At 46.0% G+C, this 24,738-nt stretch overlaps 1 protein-coding gene across 7 annotated transcripts in view; it reads right to left on the bottom strand.

Annotated features, from left to right (window-relative positions):
• RERE (arginine-glutamic acid dipeptide repeats) overlaps nt 1-24,738 on the bottom strand; it is a 569,568-nt gene that overhangs the window by 65,364 nt on the left and 479,466 nt on the right. For all 7 annotated transcript variants that reach the window (XM_030186180.1, XM_030186182.1, XM_030186181.1 and 4 more), the window contains one exon: nt 8,819-8,899. In XM_030186180.1, coding sequence (XP_030042040.1) covers nt 8,819-8,899 — 81 coding nt within the window. The remainder of the gene's footprint in view (nt 1-8,818; nt 8,900-24,738) is intronic.

The following is a 24,738-nucleotide window of genomic DNA, read 5'->3' as shown; positions in this document are numbered from 1 at the left end:
GTCTAATTTCTTGTGTCTCTCTCTATATTTTCTCAGAGGGAACCACTCTGGGCCAGTTTTAGTATCATGAAGGACTCATTCAAAGCAGAAGGGAGACAATATTTTATTTATTAGGATTTATTTACCGCCTTTTTGAAGGAATTCACTCAAGGCGGTGTACAGTAAGAATAGATCAAGCATGAGCAAAGCGAATGCTACATACCTGTAGAAGGTATTCTCCGAGGACAGCAGGCTGATTGTTCTCACTGATGGGTGACGTCCACGGCAGCCCCTCCAATCGGAAACTTCACTAGCAAAGTCCTTGCTAGCCCTCGCGCGCCCGCGCGCACGCGCATGCGCGGCCGTCTTCCCGCCCGAAACCGGCTCGAGCCGGCCCAGTCCAGTATGTAGCAAGGACAATACACTCAAGGGAAGACACAACTCCAAAGGGGAGGCGGGCGGGTTGGTGAGAACAATCAGCCTGCTGTCCTCGGAGATACCTTCTACAGGTATGTAGCATTCGCTTTCTCCGAGGACAAGCAGGCTGCTTGTTCTCACTGATGGGGTATCCCTAGCCCCCAGGCTCACTCAAAACAACAACATTGGTCAATTGGGCCTCGCAACGGCGAGGACCTAACTGAGATTGACCTACAAAATTTACCAACAATGAGAGTGTAGCTGGACCGAACAAACAGGGCCCTCGGGGGGTGGAGGTGGATCCTAAAGCCCAAACAGGTTCTGAAGAACTGACTGCCCGAACCGACTGTCGCGTCGGGTATCCTGCTGCAGGCAGTAATGAGATGTGAATGTGTGGACAGATGACCACGTCGCAGCTTTGCAAATTTCCTCCATGGTGGCTGACTTCAAGTGGGCTACCGACGCAGCCATGGCTCTAACATTATGAGCCGTGACATGACCCTCAAGAGCCAGCCCAGCCTGGGCGTAAGTGAAGGAAATGCAATCTGCTAGCCAATTGGATATGGTGCGTTTCCCTACAGCCACTCCCCTCTTGTTGGGATCAAAAGAAACAAACAATTGGGGGGACTGTCTGTGGGGCTGTGTCCGCTCCAGATAGAAGGCCAATGCTCTCTTGCAGTCCAATGTGTGCAGCTGACGTTCAGCAGGGCAGGAATGAGGACGGGGAAAGAATGTTGGCAAGACAATTGACTGGTTCAGATGGAACTCCGACACAACCTTTGGCAGAAACTTAGGGTGAGTGCGGAGGACTACTCTGTTGTGATGAAATTTGGTGTAAGGGGCCTGGGCTACCAGGGCCTGAAGCTCACTGACTCTACGAGCCGAGGTAACTGCCACCAAGAAAATGACCTTCCAGGTCAAGTACTTCGGATGGCAGGAATTCAGTGGCTCGAAAGGAGGTTTCATCAGCTGGGTGAGAACGACATTGAGATCCCATGACACTGTAGGAGGCTTGACAGGGGGCTTTGACAAAAGCAAACCTCTCATGAAGCGAACAACTAAAGGCTGTCCTGAGATCGGCTTACCTTCCACTTGGTAATGGTATGCACTGATTGCACTAAGGTGAACCCTTACGGAGTTGGTCTTCAGACCAGACTCAGACAAGTGGAGAAGGTATTCAAGCAGGGTCTGTGTAGGACAAGAGCGAGGATCTAGGGCCTTGCTGTCACACCAGACGGCAAACCTCCTCCAATGAAAGAAGTAACTTCTCTTAGTGGAGTCTTTCCTGGAAGCAAGCAAGATGCGGGAGACACCCTCTGGCAGACCCAAAGAGGCAAAGTCTACGCCCTCAACATCCAGGCCGTGAGAGCCAGGGACTGGAGGTTGGGATGCAGAAGAGCCCCTTCGTCCTGCGTGATGAGGGTCGGAAAACACTCCAATCTCCACGGTTCTTCGGAGGATAACTCCAGAAGAAGAGGGAACCAGATCTGACGCGGCCAAAAGGGAGCAATCAGAATCATGGTGCCTCGGTCTTGCTTGAGTTTCAACAAAGTCTTCCCCACCAGAGGAATGGGAGGATAAGCATACAGCAGACCTTCCCCCCAATCCAGGAGGAAGGCATCCGACGCCAGTCTGCCGTGGGCCTGAAGCCTGGAACAGAACTGAGGGACCTTGTGGTTCACTTGAGATGCGAAGAGATCCACCAGGGGGGGTGCCCCACGCCTGGAAGATCTGTCGCACCACACGGGAATTGAGCGACCACTCGTGAGGTTGCATAATCCTGCTCAACCTGTCGGCCAGACTGTTGTTTACGCCTGCCAGATATGTGGCTTGGAGCACCATGCCTTGACGGCGAGCCCAGAGCCACATGCTGACGGCTTCCTGACACAGGGGGCGAGATCCGGTGCCCCCCTGCTTGTTGACATAGTACATGGCAACCTGATTGTCTGTCTGAATTTGGATAATTTGGTGGGACAGCCGATCTCTGAAAGCCTTCAGAGCGTTCCAGATCGCTCGCAACTCCAGAAGATTGATCTGTAGATCGCTTTCTTGGAGGGACCACCTTCCTTGGGTGTGAAGCCCATCGACATGAGCTCCCCATCCCAGGAGAGACGCATCCGTGGTCAGCACTTTTTGAGGCTGAGGAATTTGGAAGGGACGTCCCAGAGTCAAATTGGTCCAAATCGTCCACCAATACAGGGATTCGAGAAAACTCGTGGACAGGTGGATCACGTCCTCTAGACCCCCGGCGGCCTGATACCACTGGGAGGCTAGGGTCCATTGAGCAGATCTCATGTGAAGGCGGGCCATGGGAGTCACATGAACTGTGGAGGCCATGTGGCCCAGCAATCTCAACATCTGCCGAGCTGTGATCTGCTGGGACGCTCGCACCCGCGAGACGAGGGACAACAAGTTGTTGGCCCTCGCCTCTGGGAGATAGGCGCGAGCCGTCCGAGAATCCAGCAGGGCTCCGATGAATTCGAGTTTCTGCACTGGGAGAAGATGGGACTTTGGGTAATTTATCACAAACCCCAGTAGCTCCAGGAGGCGAATAGTCATCTGCATGGACTGCAGGGCTCCTGCCTCGGATGTGTTCTTCACCAGCCAATCGTCGAGATATGGGAACACGTGCACCCCCAGCCTGCGAAGCGCCGCTGCTACCACAGCTAGGCACTTTGTGAACACCCTGGGCGCAGAGGCGAGCCCAAAGGGTAGCACACAGTACTGGAAGTGGCGTGTGCCCAGCTGAAATCGCAGATACTGTCTGTGAGCTGGCAGTATCGGGATGTGTGTGTAGGCATCCTTCAAGTCCAGAGAGCATAGCCAATCGTTTTGCTGAATCATGGGGAGAAGGGTGCCCAGGGAAAGCATCCTGAACTTTTCTTTTACGAGATATTTGTTCAGGGCCCTTAGGTCTAGGATGGGACGCATCCCCCCTGTTTTCTTTTCCACAAGGAAGTACCTGGAATAGAACCCCAGCCCTTCTTGCCCGGATGGCACGGGCTCGACCGCATTGGCGCTGAGAAGGGCGGAGAGTTCCTCTGCAAGTACCTGCTTGTGCTGGAAGCTGTAGGACCGAGCTCCCGGTGGACAATTTGGAGGTTTTGAAGCCAAATTGAGAGTGTATCCTTGCCGGACTATTTGGAGAACCCACTGATCGGAGGTTAAGAGAGGCCACCTTTGGTGAAAAGCTTTCAACCTCCCTCCGACAGGCAGGTCGCCCGGCACTGACACTTGGATGTCGGCTATGCTCTGCTGGAGCCAGTCAAAAGCTCGCCCCTTGCTTTTGCTGGGGAGCCGCGGGGCCTTGCTGAGTCGCACGCTGCTGACGAGAGCGAGCGCGCTGGGGCTTAGCCTGGGCCGCAGGCTGTCGGGAAGGAGGATTGTACCTACGCTTGCCAGAAGTATAGGGAACAGTCTTCCTTCCCCCGAAAAATCGTCTACCTGTAGAGGTAGAAGCTGAAGGCTGCCGGCGGGCGAACTTGTCGAATGCGGTGTCCCGCTGGTGGAGAGACTCTACCACCTGCTCGACTTTTTCGCCAAAAATGTTATCCGCACGGCAAGGCGAGTCCGCAATCCGCTGCTGGATTCTATTCTCCAGGTCGGCGGCACGCAGCCATGAGAGCCTGCGCATCACCACACCTTGAGCAGCGGCCCTGGACGCAACATCAAAAGTGTCATAAACTCCTCTGGCCAGGAATTTTCTGCACGCCTTCAGCTGCCTGACCACCTCCTGAAAAGGCTTGGCTTGCTCAGGGGGAAGAGCATCAACCAAGCCCGCCAACTGCCGCACATTATTCCGCATGTGTATGCTCGTGTAGAGCTGGTAAGACTGGATCTTGGACACGAGCATAGAGGAATGGTAGGCCTTCCTCCCAAAGGAGTCTAAGGTTCTAGCGTCCTTGCCCGGGGGCGCCGAAGCATGTTCCCTAGAACTCTTAGCCTTCTTTAGGGCCAAATCCACAACTCCAGAGTCATGAGGCAACTGAGTGCGCATCAGCTCTGGGTCCCCATGGATCCGGTACTGGGACTCGATCTTCTTGGGAATGTGGGGATTAGTTAATGGCTTGGTCCAGTTCGCAAGCAATGTCTTCTTCAGGACATGGTGCAAGGGAACAGTGGACGCTTCCTTAGGTGGAGAAGGATAGTCCAGGAGCTCAAACATTTCAGCCCTGGGCTCGTCCTCCACAACCACCGGGAAGGGGATGGCCGTAGACATCTCCCGGACAAAGGAGGCAAAAGACAGACTCTCGGGAGGAGAAAGCTGTCTCTCAGGAGAGGGAGTGGGATCAGACGGGAGACCCTCAGACTCCTCGTCAGAGAAATATCTGGGATCTTCCTCTTCCTCCCACGAGGCCTCACCCTCGGTGTCAGACACAAGTTCACGGACCTGTGTCTGCAACCTCGCCCTGCTCGACTCCGTGGAACCCCGTCCACGATGGGGGCGTCGAGAGGTAGACTCCCTCGCCCGCATCGGCGAAGCTCCCTCCGCCGACGTAGTCGGGGAGCCTTCCTGGGAGGTGGCCGCGGTCGGTACCGCACGCGGTACCGACGTCGGGGACCTCAACCTGGGCGATGGGCCAGCCGGCGCCACGCTCGACGGTACCGGTGGCGCAAGCACCGCCGGTACCGGAGGGGTAGGGCGCAACAGCTCTCCCAGAATCTCTGGGAGAACGGCCCGGAGGCTCTCGTTTAGAGCGGCTGCAGAGAAAGGCTGAGAGGTCGATGCAGGCGTCGACGTCAGTACCTGTTCCGGGCGTGGAGGCTGTTCCGGGCTGTCCAGAGCGGAGCGCATCGACACCTCCTGAACAGAGGGTGAGCGGTCCTCTCGGTGCCGATGCCTGCTGGGTGCCGAATCCCTCGGCGACCCAGAGCTCTCGGTGCCGACACGGGGAGGAGACCGGTGTCGATGCTTCTTCGATTTCTTCCGAAGCATGTCACCAGAGCTCCCCGGCACCGACGAGGAGGACGTCGAATCCATCCGTCGCTTCCTCGGGGCCGAGACTGAAGAAGGTCGATCTCGGGGGGGCTGTACCGCAGGAGCCCTCAGGGTAGGAGGAGACCCACCCGAGGGCTCACCGCCACCAGCAGGGGAATGGACAGCCCTCACCTGCACTCCACCCGATGCACCACCGTCCGACGACATCAGCAGACGAGGTCCTGGTACCACCGACGTCGATGCAGCTATCCGATGTCTCGGCGCCGATGCAGAGGCCCGATGCCTCGATGCACTCGATGCAGGGGCGGCCGAGGAAGATGGTCTGGACGCTGACGACGTCGATGCACTCGAAGATCCCGGTGCCGATGCCGACGAAGAGCCCGAGAACAACACGTTCCACTGGGCTAGTCTCGCTACCTGAGTCCGCCTTTGAAGCAGGGAACACAGACTGCAGTTCTGAGGGCGGTGCTCGGCCCCCAGACACTGAAGACACGACGAGTGTCGATCAGTGAGCGAGATAACCCGGGCGCACTGGGTGCACTTCTTGAAGCCGCTGGAAGGCTTCGATGTCATGGGCGGAAAAATCACGCCGGCGAAATCAAAAGCCGAAATGGCGAAATTTGAAGCACCAAATTTAGAGGGAGAAAAAATCTCGACCGAGGCCGAAAAGAGGCCTACCCCGACGACGAAAGAAAACTTACCGGGGCAAAAAAGCTGGAAGTACGGGGAGGATTTACACGAAACCCGGCGGGGGGTTTCCGGAGCACTTCCCGACTAGGACAAAGCTTTCCCGAAGGAAAAAAACACGTTCAAAACAAATTGGACGCGCGAGGTCGACTTTCCGGGGCTCGACACGGCGAAAACACGACCGTACCGAGTGCGGACAAAAGAAGACTGGCCGGCTCGAGCCGGTTTCGGGCGGGAAGACGGCCGCGCATGCGCGGTGCGCGCGGGCGCGCGAGGGCTAGCAAAGGACTTTGCTAGTGAAGTTTCCGATTGGAGGGGCTGCCGTGGACGTCACCCATCAGTGAGAACAAGCAGCCTGCTTGTCCTCGGAGAATAGGCAATTACAGCAGTAAAAATATTCAAGTAACAATACAAAATATGGCATGGTATACTACTTGCAATGACAACACAATACGTAATAGAACATTATAATTGGTGAAGGGTAAGGCAAAGTTTTAACATATAGATGAGTAAGAAATTAGGAAGAATTTGAAAGTAAGGTGACTGATTTGAAGAAAGTTGCACATGAGGTCAGAGAGATGGTTAAATATTATCTCAGTTAGTCTAGGAGTGGATAAATATTCAACCATACTTGCTGAAACTGTAATTTGAATCAGAGTCCCTTACTAAAACAACTACTTAACACCTCCATGTTGTGATTTCCTTCCACCAAGGGTCACTTGTGGAACAGAAAACACTTCATTATGTGCTTCTTTAACAGATTTAGTGTCACCATCATGGATTCAACACAACTATATTCCATGAAGTACATTCATATCTGCAGTTAGGCAGCTTAATAATGAAAGCTTTGAATAGAAGTTAATCTAGTTTCTCTTTCTATCCTCACCTGCTTGTCTTTAGGCTACCCACTGCAGATCTCTTACATCAAATTCAAAAGGTATGGCATGAAAGAGAGAGAAGCAGCTGCAAAAAAAGGAGGAAATCCTGGAGAAACCTGAAAAGTTCTATGGGGTCCATTTCCCATACACAAACTTGAGCAACATCTCATCCCCCACCTAACAGAAAGAAATCCTAGAGTATTTTTCCATAGCATATACTAGAATAGTATGTATAAATGCAGCATTTAGAGGTCACAGATTTGTTTTTCGGCATAACCAAACAAGCAAAGATTCCTTATCGATAGTTCACTTTTTTTTAAATAAAAACTTTAAAAGTAAGTAGCCATATCAGTCTGGTATAACAATATTTAGAGACTGGTGGCACCTTATACACTAAAAATTGATGAGACATGAGCTTTCAAGGACCAGAAATCACTTTGTAAGATGCATTGTGCCATTCTAGACATGAGCACATATATAGGGAAATGCACTGAGGAGGGAGAGGGGGTACAAAGATAAGCTACTGTAAAATAACAGTAATTTATTTTTGTAACTCTCTCCCTCCTTTGCCATGCATTTCTCTAAATATATACTTCATGCATCCAGTGAAGTGGGCTCTGGCCTCAATAAATTAGCTAGTCTATATAGTATCACCGGCTTCTGTCAATTTTATTTGTTTGATACCATGAAATGCATACTTATTTGCATCTTTTATGAACAGCTTACAACAAAAACACGTGAAAGCCAACTTAACCTTTTGAAACTTTCTTAATTTCCACTTTTTTAAAATTCTTTACTTTATAATTTTTAATTTTCTGAAAGGGAGGAAAACAGCCTCAGCAGTTGAGAGTCGAATGGGTTAAACAAACAGTGCCAGTTTCCACAGCATTAACTCGTAACTGCTAAGGCTTTTTTCCTCTCAGAAAAATTAAAAAATGAAAAAGTAAAGAATTAAAGTGGACACTGAGGAAGTTTCAAAAGGCTAAGTTGGCTTTCACATGTTTTTGTTCTAGCTCACCATTTTTGTGGAATTGTTCAGTTTTTTTTTGTTTTGTACAATCATCTTAAGAACCACACTCATACACCTCAAGTCAAATAAACAAAACACTCAAACGAACTTCAATCAAAATTGTTTAAACAAAATTCAGCACTATTTATCACAAACATTTCTAAGTTTTGACACATTATTTTAAGAAAAAATGGGGGCAAAGTATTGGGGCAATTCTAGGCTGCCATTAACCCAAGCTTGGCATCCTGTCAAGCAGCTTCTGCTTCCTACTGGCACAGGTAACACAAAACTCCTGGTCCCCCTCTCTTGGCTGGCACTCCCTAAGCTACATGCAGCTGTTGAAACAGGTATCAGCAGACAAATGTATTGGGGTAACAATTCATTTGAAACAAGCTTTGGCAATCTCTGCTCCATTCATGAGGTCATCTTGAAAAATAGTCACAAATGGATTGAGTTATTCCAGGTCTTGCCTAAAAATTGTTTGCCAGCTGTTAGGTCTACAAAGCCAAATGGATTCACAGCACAACCTCAACTGAGAAAAGCCTTAGCTAGTTTTGGAGGCCCAGAGAGGTACATAATAAAAGATAAATAAATATAGGTCGTTCAGTAGTTCTTTTCTTTGGGTGGGGGGTGTAGGAAAGGGGCACAGGATAAGATATGCAAGACAAGTCCTTATGTAAAAGATATACAGAAGAAGGTGGTCTTGGTTCCTTGCAGGAGAAAAGAGTGCAAAGGTAAGGTGGCTAACCCTCTTCCGTGAGCTACAGATGGGAAGAAGTGGGGAGAGAGGAGAGTTAGGCAGATCCTGCAGTGAAGAGGTCTAATATAGCATCAGCTGGAGAAAGAAAACTGATGAATTCATTGGGCCAGGAGAGTTACACAGTACAGCCACTGTTAGTAGTCTCTTACCGTCTCCTTGTTGGGTAGCAACTCCTTGCGGATCCGGAAGAAGTTCTTGCCGTACTGTCGCAACCCCTTGATGAAACGTTTCTGCGGGAAAGGAATAGAGAAGGTGTCAGCAGGTTACACTTGATGCTGGCTGGAAGACGCAATAGGTTGGGCGGCTGTGTCCGTCTCTTCCCAAAGTGTCTGGGAGTACATGGCAAAACCCAGCCAGGAGCGTGACATGGACCTCAGGCAACATGCACACTGGTTAAGCACTGAAAGGGAAAGCTTCAGATCAGAGAGGCAGGGTTGCTCTTGCTTCCTCCCCCACCCACCTCCAGTTCCAATATATCATCTCACATCAAATAAGGTCCCTGGAAAATGCCCACTGCAACTCCCCCTTTCCTTGAAATTTGTTTTATTTTGCTGTCCTTTCTGAGGTTGCCTATAACAGTGCCATCTACTTATGTTAAAGCTAAAATTTGCTGCAAGGGGCAAGATGTTAAAATATATACTCTAACTTGTTTCCTTAAGAGTGGGTTAGCAGAAGCCATTCTCTTGCTGCTACTTAGCATTGCCCTGCTACCCAGCTTTAAAAAAACAAAAACAAAAAAAAAGCGGGGATGGGTTTTGAGTAGTAGGAGGAAGACTACTCCTGGGGAGGTTCTGCAAAAAAAAATTTTTTTGAACTTTTTACACACAATATTTTAAAACTCTGCATAGTTTATTTACATTAAAAAAAATGCAGAATTCCTTCCTAATAAGGCATGAAGCCTCCCCCAATCCTCCATCCCCCACCTTCTCTCTCCTTAGGCTCCAGTTTCACTCCCTTTCACTCAAAGCACAATTCTCTCTCCAACTCCCAGTAAGAATCCTAATTCTGTCAGTCCCCAAAGTCTCCCCCCCATTTTGCACATAACCCCATCCATGAGCACATATTCCCACCTTTCTTCCCTCCTTCAGCCACATAACCTGCTTTCATTATATTACAGTCCCCCCCTCCTCGGCCCCATAGTACACCATAAAGCTCGATTCCCCCACCCAATGGCACACTCTGAAGCTTGCTCTCCCACTCTTGGTCTGTCTTCAGGGCCTACGTAAGGTGATAAAGGGCACCAAAATCCCAGTCCAGAATCTCTCCCTCCCCTCAGAACCAGAGGCTGAAAAGAGTGTCCATCCACCTGCCGGAGATAGAAAATACTGAGTAGCTGGACAGGATGCCAAGAGAGACATCTCAGCTCAGTTTTCAGTTCTCTATCTCCACCTGCTGGTTAAGAACATACTATAATAACCATACTGGGTCAGACGAATGGCCCATCTAGCCCAGTATCCTGCTTCCAACAGTGACCAATCCAGGTCACAAGTACCTGGCATAAACCCAATTAGTAGCAATATTCAATGCTGCCAATACCAGGGCAAGCAGTGGTTCCCCATTCTCCATCTCAATAACAGACTATGGAATTTTCCTCCAAGAACTTGTCCAAACCTTTTTTAAACCCCAATACACTACCTGCTGTTATCATATCCTCCAGCAGTGAGTTCCGGAACTTAACTACTCTTTGAGTGAAAGAATATTTCCCCCTATTTGTTTTAAAAGTACTTCCATGTAATTTCATTGAGTGTCTCCTGGTCTTCAAAAGTCTTTGCTTAAAGCCCACCTCTTCAATGCTGCATTCGGCACCTAACTCTTACCTTTCAGGAACTCCAGACTACCCAATATGACTGCCCCTATCGGTCTGACTGCTCACGCGTCTTTTAGATTGTAAGCTCTTTGAGCAGGGATTGTCCTTCTATGTTAAATTGTACAGCGCTGCGTAGCCCTAGTAGTGCTTTAGAAATGTTAAGTAGTAGTAGTAGTGATGGACACAACTATCCCACAGGTTCTGGAATAGAGGGAAGGTATGGAATGGAATGCAGGATTTTGGCACCTTTTATCATGGGGGGGGGGGGGGGCTTCAGAGAGAGGGTGAGCTACAAGATCTGATGCAAAAGTTGGCTCAGGGTGCCACAGTACCTTGAACCAGCCTGGTTTTCCTTCCCTTTCTCTATCATGCACAAGAGGAGGAGGTGGTGAATGGCTATACACTGGGCAGTGTCCTCTCTTCCATTCTGGGTTCAACTGCCAGCTTCTGTACAGTTTCACAATTTAAATGAACAATTGGGGGACAGGATATCAGAGGAAGCCATGGCCTTATGTCCACCTCCTCCTACACTGCACTCTCTGTGGGAGAGGAAAATTGAGAAAAGCGGTCAATGTACAGAGAGCTGCAGAAAAAGTGCAGAATTCTGTACTAATTCTGTGTTACCCAGAATTCCTCTGATATAGGAGAAGCAGAGCTTGCCAACCTCAGTCCCTACTTGGAGAAGTAGGCACTGCTGTACACTGCAGAGTAATTTAATAGGCTGTTTATCGTGCATTTTAATATGCTGTACACTGTCTACTGAGGGTGTTAACCAGCGCAGAAATCTTTTTTACATAGTGTCCACTAATTGGCCCCTTAGAACCTTTACTCTTGATGAACTCCCTCTAGTAATGATTCTAAGGCAGATCTCAACACATTTTCATAGGATCAAGGAACCAATCCAAAAATGTAGCAGCCTGATTTGGCATGACTGGAATTATTTATTTTTGCTCCTTTATATACAGTGGGGGAAATAAGTATTTGATCCCTTGCTGATTTTGTAAGTTTGCCCACTGACAAAGACATGAGCAGCCCATAATTGAAGGGTAGGTTATTGGTAACAGTGAGAGATAGCACATCACAAATTAAATCCGGAAAATCACTTTGTGGAAAGTATATGAATTTATTTGCATTCTGCAGAGGGAAATAAGTATTTAATCCCTCTGGCAAACAAGACCTAATACTTGGTGGCAAAACCCTTGTTGGCAAGCACAGCGGTCAGACGTCTTCTGTAGTGGATGATGAGGTTTGCACACATGTCAGGAGGAATTTTGGTCCACTCCTCTTTGCAGATCATCTCTAAATCATTAAGAGTTCTGGGCTGTCGCTTGGCAACTCGCAGCTTCAGCTCCCTCCATAAGTTTTCAATGGGATTAAGGTCTGGTGACTGGCTAGGCCACTCCATGACCCTAATGTGCTTCTTCCTGAGCCACTCCTTTGTTGCCTTGGCTGTATGTTTTGGGTCATTGTCGTGCTGGAAGACCCAGCCACGACCCATTTTTAAGGCCCTGGCGGAGGGAAGGAGGTTGTCACTCAGAATTGTACGGTACATGGCCCCATCCATTCTCCCATTGATGCGGTGAAGTAGTCCTGTGCCCTTAGCAGAGAAACACCCCCAAAACATAACATTTCCACCTCCATGCTTGACAGTGGGGATGGTGTTCTTTGGGTCATAGGCAGCATTTCTCTTCCTCCAAACACGGCGAGTTGAGTTCATGCCAAAGAGCTCAATTTTTGTCTCATCTGACCACAGCACCTTCTCCCAATCACTCTCGGCATCATCCAGGTGTTCACTGGCAAACTTCAGACGGGCCGTCACATGTGCCTTCCGGAGCAGGGGGACCTTGCGGGCACTGCAGGATTGCAATCCGTTATGTCGTAATGTGTTACCAATGGTTTTCGTGGTGACAGTGGTCCCAGCTGCCTTGAGATCATTGACAAGTTCCCCCCCTGTAGTTGTAGGCTGATTTCTAACCTTCCTCATGATCAAGGATACCCCACGAGGTGAGATTTTGCGTGGAGCCCCAGATCTTTGTCGATTGACAGTCATTTTGTACTTCTTCCATTTTCTTACTATGGCACCAACAGTTGTCTCCTTCTCGCCCAGCGTCTTGTCTTACTGATGGTTTTGTAGCCCATTCCAGCCTTGTGCAGGTGTATGATCTTGTCCCTGACATCCTTAGACAGCTCCTTGCTCTTGGCCATTTTGTAGAGGTTAGAGTCTGACTGATTCACTGAGTCTGTGGACAGGTGTCTTTCATACAGGTGACCATTGCCGACAGCTGTCTGTCATGCAGGTAACGAGTTGATTTGGAGCATCTACCTGGTCTGTAGGGGCCAGATCTCTTACTGGTTGGTGGGGGATCAAATACTTATTTCCCTCTGCAGAATGCAAATAAATTCATATACTTTCCACAATGTGATTTTCCGGATTTAATTTGTGATGTGCTATCTCTCACTGTTACCAATAACCTACCCTTCAATTATGGGCTGCTCATGTCTTTGTCAGTGGGCAAACTTACAAAATCAGCAAGGGATCAAATACTTATTTCCCCCACTGTATATTGTGTAGGAATATGTGAAAGACAAGTGCTGCATGCATTAACTGTCAACAATTCTATGAGCTATGATGTCATAGGATATAGTGTAATGTCTTGTGGGTGTGTCTGAGTCACTCTAGTTGCTCTGAGAGTGAGTCAGTCTGTGTCAGCATAAGATGGTGTTAGCAATCTCTCTTCAAGCTGTATGATAACCAACTGACAGAATTTTGTATTCAGTAGTTTTACCATGTCTACTGCAAGTATGATGTAAATAGTTATCTGAAGAAACTGTAAGTAAACATCATTTTTGTTTGGAAGTTAAAGCAGTGGCGTAGCCAGACAGCCAATTTTGGGTGGGCCAGAGCCCTAAGTGGGTGGGCACAAAATTTCTCTGCCCCGCCCCCTTCCTCCCCCTATTGTCCACCTCTCCCCCAGCACCTCCCAACTCAAAATAGAAACAGAAACACTTTAGCTCATGAGGAAAGTGACATCCACTATGTACATTTCTCAAGCTATCATATTTCATTTAAGATTCAAAATAAAATGCCTTTTCTACCTTTGTTGTCTGGTCATTTTCTTTTTCCATCATGTTGATCCAGTTTCTCTTTTGAACTTTCCAATCTTTCTGCTATTTCTCCTTCAAGCAGCTGCTGTCCATTTGTCTTTTTATCCTCTCTTGTTCCATTCCCTCACTTCACTTGCCTCTGACATATTGACCTTTCCATTTTAGCTCTTTCCTCTCTTTTTTTTTTCTTTTCTGCTCTGTCCACCCAAATTTTATCCTAACCCCTTTTCCTTTGTTTTACTTTTCAGTTACCATTCCTTTTCACCCACTAGTTCTCCTACTCCCCATCTCTACTTCCCCAGCCATCCATTCCCTTCCATCTTCAATCTATTCCCCCTTCCCCTATTTCTTTCCCCTGTAATCACCATCCTCCACACGTTCATTTCCTTGCCACCCCCTTGGCCTCTCCCACATGGTTCCACATTTCCCAATGTCTCTCTCCCTCCACCCTTCTAGCCCAGCATCTGCTCCCTCTCTTCTCCCCACCCTTCACCCTCTTCCAACATCTTCCTGTCACTTCTCTCTTTTGTCTTGCCCCCCTCTCCTGTGGCCAGAATTTCCCCCATCCTTCCTGTTTCTTTCCACTCCCCTCTCTCCCCCTTCGCAGCATCTCTCATCTCTTGGCAAAGAACAACAATGTGGATGCAGCAGCTCACAGGTTTGCTTGCTGTGTTTTGAATGAACGGCGACGCGACGGCTGCGCGGGGGAGTGGAAACAGAAATTTACCAAATGGCTTCCGTGGGCTGGCTCACTTGCACTCCACTCCTGAGGTTGCAGCGGTGAACTGGCGGGCAGGCGCTATGCTCAAGTAGTAAAAGCAGCAAGCCGGCAGGTTTGAGTTCGTCCTTCGCTTCCCTGCCTTCTCTGCGTCCCGCCTTCCTGTGATGTCATTTCCTTTCAGGCGGGCGGGACGCAGAGAAGGCAGGGAAGCGAAGGACGAACTCAAACCTGCCGGCTTGCTGCTTTTACTACTTGAGCATAGCGCCTGCCCGCCAGTTCACCGCTGCGGGCGAGGATTCGAAGATACGGACAGACGGGGATGGACTCGGACTCTGGGTGGGTGGGCGGGCGGGCCTGAGGCTAAATTGGGTGGGCCTGGGCCCATCCAGGCCCACCCGTAGCTACGCCCCTGAGTTAAAGAAGAGAGAGTAATTGAATCTTTTATTCAAGAGTCTGTGTGAGAGAGAGAGAGAGAACAAAAAAATGGGAGTTAACACTTCTAAAGCTCTGCTGCGTATGGGCTAAATCTGCTGAAGTAAAAGTCTATTTTTTCATTTCTCCCCATCATATTGCACATTCATAATGTGTGCAAGGTAATATATGCAATGTTATTTATTACAATAGTAAGGAAGAAGTGAATGATAGGCCACTGCTCTCCTCATCGCCTACCCACCTGCAGAGTATGTGGCAATGGAGAGAGGCTTTAGGTTACAGCTGCTGGAGAAATAGGGGAGAGGCTACAACTGCAGCTAAGAGTGGGCGGGAGGGTGCCCCCTCCCCCAAAAAAGCTGCAACCTTAGCCTTTCTCCATTGCCCACTTGTCCCCAGCTGTTGCAGTTTTAACCTCTCCACACTGCTCCTCCAACACCTCCCAGCAGCTGCAGCTTAAAGCCTCTACTTGTCACCTACTCAGGCACCCCAGCCCTGGTGTCACATCCCCGCCCCCAGCAGCAGCCATGGAGATTTTCTCCATTCCCCAGCCCCCACATAATCTCTTGATTCCTCCCCCCTCCCCCAATAAAAAAAAGAGAACTAGACTCTTACTGAACCTACCATCACGGTTGTGGAGAACGCTCTTCGCGGTCCGCTTCTGCCATGACCAGCATTATGAATAGCCTCCTGATTAACAAGGCTTTATGTGGGCCACCTTTCCAGGGTGCACATGCCCAAGTTTTCTTTCTCTCTCAATCTCCCCATAACTCACACACATCCTCGTTGCTCTCTCTCAAACCTCTCCTTCCACCACGTATGCCCAAAGCTCTCTCTCAAGCACCACATATCCCTCATAGCTCCCTCTGCATGATCATCATCCCCCCAAATAATCTTCTTTGTGACACACACATCTGTAATTGTCTCCCATGACCCCCCCTCCAATAACTGAACTCCTCCATACATCTCCTCAGCTTTCTCTATTCCACTTGCACAGCTCCTTCACCCTAGCACAAACTCTACAAAGATTCTTCTCTCTGTTTCTCTCAAACTTTTCTCCTCTTCCTCTTCTCATCTAATTCCTCTCTCCTCTATCAAGTTCTTTTTCTTTGCTTTCTCTGTCTTCCAGCTGTAGCACTTTTGGAATTCAAACAACACCTACCATCCCAATCAATCAGGGTTTTGCAAGGGACATAGTACCAAGACAGCCTTGATTTCCATGGTGAATGATATTTGTTATTTTGATGCAGGATAGGCTGTGTTGCTCATCCAATTGGCTTTAAGCACAGCTTTTGATTTGTTGAATCTTGCTTTTCTGTTATCTAGGTTTAGAGAGTCAGGAATTAAAGGAGTAGCACTAAACATGATGCATTCTTACTTCTGAAATTGTTCAAGTGGCCCCTTGGACAATATAATGTCAAATTCCTATCCTTTGTCTTGTGAAGTCCTCTCAAGATCTATTTTAGCTCCTATTTATTATTTGATATTATGATTTTATATGTAGCCTTTTGTTTCAGAATTCATATTTTGAGTTTTTAATATTTGTTGATGACATACTCTTATTTGAAATGGTGCCCTTATTTATGATTTGAGTCACTATATTTTCATATGTAGCCTTTATTAAAGAATTATTTACTATTGAGTTTTTATGTTTGATATTTATTTAACTTGTAATGGTGCCCTTATTTATGATTTGCGTCACTATGATTTTTACTAATAATTATTTAATTTATACTTACGGTACTTCATTTCTGTTCTCCCCTGATGCAGACCCAGTGGACAAAATGTGACCTTGTTGGGCACAAGTTTTTAACTTCCTCCTTGAAATGCTTTAATATACATTTCAACTTCAGACTATTTTTTGGTTGGTGTGCTCTTTTATCCTTCACCCTGGTGTTGGAGGATCGCCTGCCTGTTTCCCTGGATCATCAAAACACTATACAAAGCCAATAAACCCTCTACTCTTTTTATACTTCAAATACAACTCTATGAAGGATCCCTCTTCCTTGCCTTTCAAATCCTTTTCTATATAATGTCCCACCTGTGTATAGTAAAAATAGTCCCTTGCCCAGCCTTGTAAAGACCATTTCCCATCTGCTCCCTAAACTGCCCATACATTTCCCCTAGCACAAACCTTTTATCATAACAGATGGGTGACAAGGGAGTAAGCACTTCTCCCAAAACTGTATCTTTCTCGTGCCTATATTTTCAACATCAACTTAGTACATGGGTTCATCATCCCCTCTACATACTCCTCCATATGTGGCAGCCTCAAAAAATCCTCTAGAGCAGGGGTTCTCAACCCAGTCCTCGGGACACACCTAGCCAGTCAGGTTTTCAGGATACCCATAATGAATATGCAGGAAATAGATGTGCATAAAATGGAGGTAGTGAATGTAAATATCTCATGCATAGTCATTGTGGGTATCCTGAAAACCTGACTGGCTAGGTGTGTCCCAAGGACTGGGTTGAAAACCTATGCTCTAGAGGGATCTTACTCACTTGCTCCTGTTGAAGCCTAACCCAGTGTTAATTGTTAATAAGCTGAGATCACAGAAACAGGATCTTGTCAGAGAGAAAAAGTAAACAACTTGATCATATTTGTGAGCTAAGAGCAGCAGCTGAGGGCAGAATACTGTGTATTTGGATTTTCAAAATATGTTTGACAAAGTTCTGCATGACAGATTACTGAGAAAATAAGAAGTCACACAAACCAAGGATATTGCAGTAAAGGAGAAAATTTTTCTTCACCCAACGCGTAATTAAACTCTGGAATTTGATGCCGGACAACGTGGTGAAGGCGGTTAGCTTGGCAGAGTTTTAAAAAGGGTTAGATGGTTTCCTAAAGGACAAGTCCATAAACTGCTAATAAATGGACTTGGGAAAAATCCACAATTCCAGGAATAACGTATAGAATGTTTGTACGTTTGGGAAGCTTGCCAGGTGCCCTTGGCCTGGATTGGCCGCTGTCGTGGACAGGATGCTGGGCTCCATGGACCCTTGGTCTTTTGCCAGCATGGCATTACTTATGTACTCCACTGTAATGGTTTGAGAATTTTTTTTTAATGGTTAAGAGTTTGTCAAAGAAGATGACAGGTAAAGTATGTACAGCAATAGCAAATTGGGAAATACTTCCAAACAAGAACAATTACCTCATTATATCCTATGATGAGACCTACATAACTAGGGTACTGCGTGCTAAAGGGAAATAGTTTAGACTCAGTATTTTTCTGTATAGATGTCAATAGCTAGACTATTTTTTTCAGAGACTAATGTAACAAATAATGGGTTTAACAGTGTATTTAGCACCCTCATAGGAATGTATGCTGTTGCTGTAAAAACAAAAATAAAAAAACTAAAAGATAAAGTTTAAAACATTTCTGGAATAGAGGCAATGCCCTATTATGAACTGGGAACTGGTAAACAGCAGGAAAAACAGTGGGGTTAAATGCTCAGTTCCCTCTCAATGGAGAAAGAGAAATCATGGAATACCCCAGGGACCTGTACTGGGACCCCACTGTTTTTAACACATTTACAAATGTTCTGGAAAAGGGAATAAGTGCACAGGACCCAAGAAAAGGATCTAGGTGTCATCATGGACAAATAGGTTAAACTTATGACTCATGTGATCTACTGATGTAACAGGACTGGTTAGCCCAGCCAGGTCACAGTAGAAGAAAAAGCATGTGGAAATAGTAACAGAGTCCATTCAGATGCTGCACTGATTTCTGGTGGAACCTTGATGGGGACCAGACCACCACTACTACAACCGCCTATCATAGGAGGAGGAGGAGGAGCAGTAACAAGATCAGCCTAAAGGAACAAGAAAGGGACCAAATGACGGTCACAGAAACATCAACAAAGGAACCACCAGCAGATCTCATCTGGGGAATAATGCCATCTTTAATAGACTTTGTGTCTCAAAGCTTAGAAAGCCTTATAAAAAGATAAAAGAGCAAAGCAGCACTTATCTGATTGAGTGGTCCCAGATAGTGTAAGGATGCCAGAGGACTGTATCCAGGAACCTCTATCCAGACAATAAGTTTTCAAGTGTTAAAATATTTTTTCCTACTTTACTACCAGTGAATATGGTCACTACTAAACATTTGTCCCAAGTTTTGCTTGAATAATCCAAATTACAGTAAACTTCTTGTTCAGAATGTATATTCTGGACTGCTTTACTAAGAGATAGAGAGAGGAGTGCTGAGTGAGTGGCTTGGAGTGCCAACTGACCTCCCAGTCCAAAGCTGGTCCCAGCCCTGACCATCTTGCAAACTTAAAAAAAATATATTAAAATAACTCACATGATGCTCACCTCAGCAAGTAAGGGTTATATACCTTTTCCTTATGTGGATATATATATACACACACACATACTACTTAGAGTACTTCCTGAAAAGAGCTGGAGCAAACAAGGCTGGGGTCTAGGGTAAGATGTCCAATTAATCTCATATTTCTTCTAACATGTAACATTTTTCCAAACAACTAGCTTTCAGGTATTTATGTATCTGGAAGTGCCTGCTGCATATACACAGAGACAGGCTCTGACGATTCCTAAAAATATTCTCTGCAGCATTCCTCCTTCAGGACCCAAGCACAGTGCTTATGGGAGTTGAAAACAATCATCAGGTAAAAGAAAGCAGAAGCTGCCTGCATTTCGCAATCACCAGACAAGAGAAAGCAGAAGCCGCCTTGCACTTCCCAATGCTCCAAAACTGAGATGAGTAATAATCTGTTCTGTTCTCTTATGACATGTATTTAAGCTTTCTGTAGCAGTGCTCCCTCATCCTAAGCAAGAATGATCAGTGGCCCCTATTCTGCAAATTTATTGAGCTGCACATTCAGCTGGTGATCTTCTGTCTGCAGCATTTATTGAAAATATGTTTATTGAGCAATTAAAAGCTTATAAAGTACAAAAGGACTGTGGTACATATTTTGACAAAATTAACCTTCCAACCTCCCTCCCTCCCCCCCCCCCCAAACTTCATATCGGACAATAGTAACCAAGGAAGATTTGGGAGGGATACTGGTGTTGGAAATGGTATTTCAAGCGGATGAGTCGGAGAAACTTACTGACTTCACGGTAAACCTGGAGGATGTAATGGGGCAGTTCAGCAAACAGAAGAGTAGCAAATCTCCTGGACCGGATGGTATTCATCCTAGAGTACTGATAGAACTGAAAAATGAGCTTGCGGAGCAACTGTTTGTGATATGCAATTTATCCTTAAAATCGAGCGTGGTACCAGAAGATTGGAGGGTGGCCAATGTAACGCCGATTTTTAAAAAAGGTTCCAGGGGAGATCCGGGAAATTATAGACTGGTGAGTCTGACATCGGTGCCGGGGGAAATGGTAGAGGCTATTATCAAAAACAAAATTACAGAGCACATCCAAGGACATGGATTACTGAGAGCAAGTCAGCACGGCTTTTGTGTGGGGAAATCTTGCCTGACCAATTTACTTCAATTCTTTGAAGGAGTAAACAAACATGTGGACAAAGGGGAGCCAGTTGATATCGTGTATCTGGATTTTCAAAAGGCGTTTGACAAGGTACCTCATGAAAGGCTACAGAGGAAATTGGAGGTTCATGGGATAGGAGGAAATGTCCTATTGTGGATTCAAAACTGGTTGAAGGATAGGAAACAGAGAGTGGGGTTAAATGGGCAGTATTCACAATGGAGAAGGGTAGTTAGTGGGGTTCCTCAGGGGTCTGGTGCTAGGACCGTTGCTTTTTAATATATTTATAAATGATTTAGAGATGGGAGTAACTAGCGAGGTAATTAAATTTGCTGATGACACAAAGTTATTCAAAGTCGTTAACTCGCGACAGGATTGTGAAAAATTACAGAAGGACCTTACGAGACTGGGAGGCTAAATGGCAGATGACGTTTAATGTGAGCAAGTGCAAGGTGATGCATGTGGGAAAAAAGAACCCGAATTATAGCTACGTCATGCAAGGTTCCACGTTAGGAGTTACGGACCAAGAAAGGGATCTGGGTGTCATCGTCGATAATACACTGAAACCTTCTGCTCAGTGTGCTGCTGCGGCTAGGAAAGCGAATAGAATGTTGGGTATTATTAGGAAAGGTATGGAAAACAGGTGTGAGGATGTGATAATGCCGTTGTATCGCTCCATGGTGCGACCGCACCTTGAGTATTGTGTTCAATTCTGGTCACCGTATCTCAAGAAAGATATAGTAGAATTGGAAAAGGTGCAGCAAAAGGCGACTAAAATGATAGCGGGGATGGGACGACTTCCCTATGAAGAAAGACTAAGGAGGCTAGGGCTTTTCAGCTTGGAGAAGAGACAGCTGAGGGGAGACATGATAGAGGTATATAAAATAATGAGTGGAGTGGAACAGGTGGATGTGAAGCGTCTGTTCACATTTTCCAAAAATACTAGGACTAGGGGGCATGCAATGAAACTACAGTGTAGTAAATTTAAAACAAATCGTAGAAAATCTTTCTTCACCCAACACATAATTAAACTCTGGAATTCCTTGCTGGAGAACGTGGTGAAGGCGGTTAGCTTACCAGAGTTTAAAAAGGGGTTAGACTGTTTCCTAAAGAACAAGTCCATAAACCACTACTAAATGGACTTGGGAAAAATCCACAATTCCAGGAATAACATGTATAGAATGTTTGTACGTTTGGGAAGCTTGCCAGGTGCCCTTGGCCCTTGTCGTTGACAGGATGCTTGGTCTTTTCCCAGTGTGGCACTACTTATGTACTTATGTAAGGTAACATCTTAACAAATCCACCAATCGTGGACAACCTGTGTTCTTAAAACTCTCCAACAGAAAACCACAACATGGCAGGAAAAAATGAAAACAGCCACCCCGGCTCCCTCTCCCCTGATATAACATTATAACGGCAGCATCAGTACAGTAGTATGGTGTCACCAGTTATAAATCCAGTTCATTAAGTATTAAGCTATGTGCTCGTGATGGTAAAGATTGTATATAAACTCCTCAAACTGCCCAAAATAGTTTCTTACACTTAATAGTTAGGCAAGCATCTTGTGATTCCATTACTATTCCTCCAGTGCCAAAAGGTCGGTAAGTAATCTAGGACCAAATATTGCAGTGAACATTTTTTTTTTTTTTTTACTAAGTACACAAGATTTATAGAAAAAATATGTTCAAATCGAGTATGTGGTCCACAATGGTCTAATTTCCCAAGCAGGATAGCCAACAGAGATGGAATGATAGTCTTCCCCAATAAAGATTCCGAAAAATGTAGAAATCTATTCTAATAGCTCTGAACAAGTAGGCACAACCAAAATGCATGTGATAGAGCATTATCTTGGCCCCCACATTTCGCATAGACAGAAGAGTCTACACAACCAGCATAATAAGCCTGTTTTGGGGGAAAAGGGCAAACAAATAATAATGGGTTGGAACTCCTCTCGTATAAGGAAAGGCCAAAGAGGATAGGGCTCTTCAGCTTGGAAAAGAGATGGATGAGGCGAGATATAACTGAGGTCTTCAAAATCCTGAGTGGTGTAGAATGAGTAGAAGTAAATCGATGTTTTACTCATTCCAAAAGTGCAAAGACTAGGGGATACTCGAGGAAGTTACATGGAAATATTTTTAAACTAATACGAGGAAATATTTTTTCACTCAACCAATAAAGCTCTGAGACTCTTTGCTGGAGAATATGGTAACAGTGGCTAGCAAATCTGGGTTTAACAAAGGTTTGGACAAATTCCTGGAGGAAAATTCCATAGTCTGCTATTGAGACAGATATGGGAAAGCAACTGCTTGCCCCTGGTGATTAATAGCACAGAATGTTGCTGCTAACTGGGTTTCTGTCAGGTACTTGTGACCTGGCTTGGCCACTGTTTGGAAAACAGGATACTGGGCTAAATAGACCATTGGTCTGACCCAGTATGGCTACTCTTATGTTCTCCATGCTAACAATCTCTCCAACAAAAGTGCAAACATGACCATTTTCCCACTGTCATGTCAAAATGTTTACTGACCACATGATCTAGGCCAGTGATGGCGAACCTATGCTGGACATGGATGGAGAGCAAGAAATGAAGAAGAAAGGAGGAAAGTAAAGAAATCAATGGAAAGGAAGCCCTGGAAACGGAGTTAAGAGAACAGATAGAGAGCAGCAGAATCAGCGACTAGAACCAATATGGATAGAAAAACAAAATCACCAGACAACAAAGGTAGGAAAAATCATTTTATTTTCATTTTAGTGTTTGGAATATGTCGAATTGGAGAATTTACATCTGCTGTCTTATTTTGCACTGGGCATACTGGAGCTGTAACAGCTTACAGAAATGATTTATAATGGAAGAAAGTCATGTTATTTTTTTCTCCTACACTAGTATAATATTTTCAATGATGTCTGTTTATATTCGCCATGGCTGGTGTAAGGGGTGTGGCTACCATAGGGGTGGAGTCATATGTGGTGACCCCGCCCATAATGAGTACCGGCACTTTGCGATAAATAATTCGGTTTTGGGTTGCTGTTTGGGCACTCGGTCTCTAAAAGGTTCGCCATCACTGATCTAGGCCATTATCCTTGGATAACAACTTATCTGATCTTGATCAGTATCTTTCTCCTAGCAGTTGAGTTTCAGAAACATACAGGTAGTCATCAATCTCACCCCCTGATAATGGTTCTCCAGGACTGCTGCTCGACCTGTCCCCACTACAGCTGAAAAATGAGTCTTTGAGAATGTGTTGTACCCTAAATTCCCAAATGCAAAAAGGAAGAAGATAATCCCTCAATGCAAAACATAAACAAATAGAGAAAAATGTAAGGGAGGACCAATCCAATACCAACAAATGGTACAAAAAAAATGAACTTATTAAGCAACTTCTTAAAAATAAACAGACAACACAGATGTTTCAGCACAAAAACGCCTGCCTCAGGAGCCAACAAATCTGGTTGTAGGGAAGCCAGAGCTCCCACGCTGCTTTGTGCAAGTCCCTGGCAGAGGAAGATATTCATTGATTTACACTTTTATTAGTGATTATTGGGAAAAGCAGTGTTCTCTGTCTCCATCTGCTGGTAGGGTGGCATAACCCATGTGCCTGAATTGGTCTAGCAGGATGATAATAAATCTAAGTTTTGAAACCGAGGCAATAGTTTGCCCAAGGTTACAAGCCATGTCAGAAGAAAAGCAGATGAACCCTGGCTTCCCACTGCTCTACTAGGCTACTTCTCCAGGGCAGGAATGCACTTCACGCCCTACTGCACAGTCAGAAGTGACTATTCATGCTTCAAATGAAACTTGCAGCACATGAGTTCCAAAATTTCTGTTCAGGCATCATGTAATACTGATAATGCTCACTTTGAACTGCAGCAGTGATTCATTTTCTTATTTTTCTAATTCAGCATAACCATGCTCTGCTTTCTGTTAGAAGGGCATGAATCTAGGTAGGTTTGCACATCCCTATGTATTGTGCAAGAAAGTGAATGCCATCTCCATTATGAACAGACAAGGCACACTGTCTCTGCTACTAAACAGCTAGGAAGGTAAGCCAAACACTCTGCTTCAACTGGTGAATGTCCTACAGCTCTGAAAGTTTAGAGTGACATAGTAAATGACAAAGATGAAATTGGCCTATCCAATTTGCCCAACTGCAATTCTACCATTTTGGGTAGATAAGCATACTGTTACAAACTCTCATACCACCTTCTACCCTCTCATGTCATTCTACTGAACTTTCAAACCCTTTTCCTACTATTGCCCTCCATATTAAGTCTTGAGCATTTCCAGAATCTGCTAAAGTACTAGGATCCACCACATCGAATGGTAGACTATTTTAGGGTCAGTAATCTTTCTTTATGAACTTTGTAAGTTCAACAAAAAAGCCACATCCAGGTCACCTTCCATGTCTTATTATCAAGTTTTCTAATAAGAAAGAGTGCTGACAGAACCTGTGAAACCACTGCCCAAAACATCTGGTTGCCCTATATTTCACTAAATGTGGATCTTAATCATATTCAGTCCACGTAGGGGGCTGTACAACTGGCCCATGCGATT

This window comes from Microcaecilia unicolor, chromosome 13, assembly GCF_901765095.1.
Source record: "Microcaecilia unicolor chromosome 13, aMicUni1.1, whole genome shotgun sequence".
Taxonomy (NCBI): Eukaryota; Metazoa; Chordata; class Amphibia; order Gymnophiona; family Siphonopidae; genus Microcaecilia; species Microcaecilia unicolor.
The sequence above is the reverse complement of the archived record's forward strand: the minus strand, read 5'-3'. Positions and strand labels throughout refer to the sequence as shown.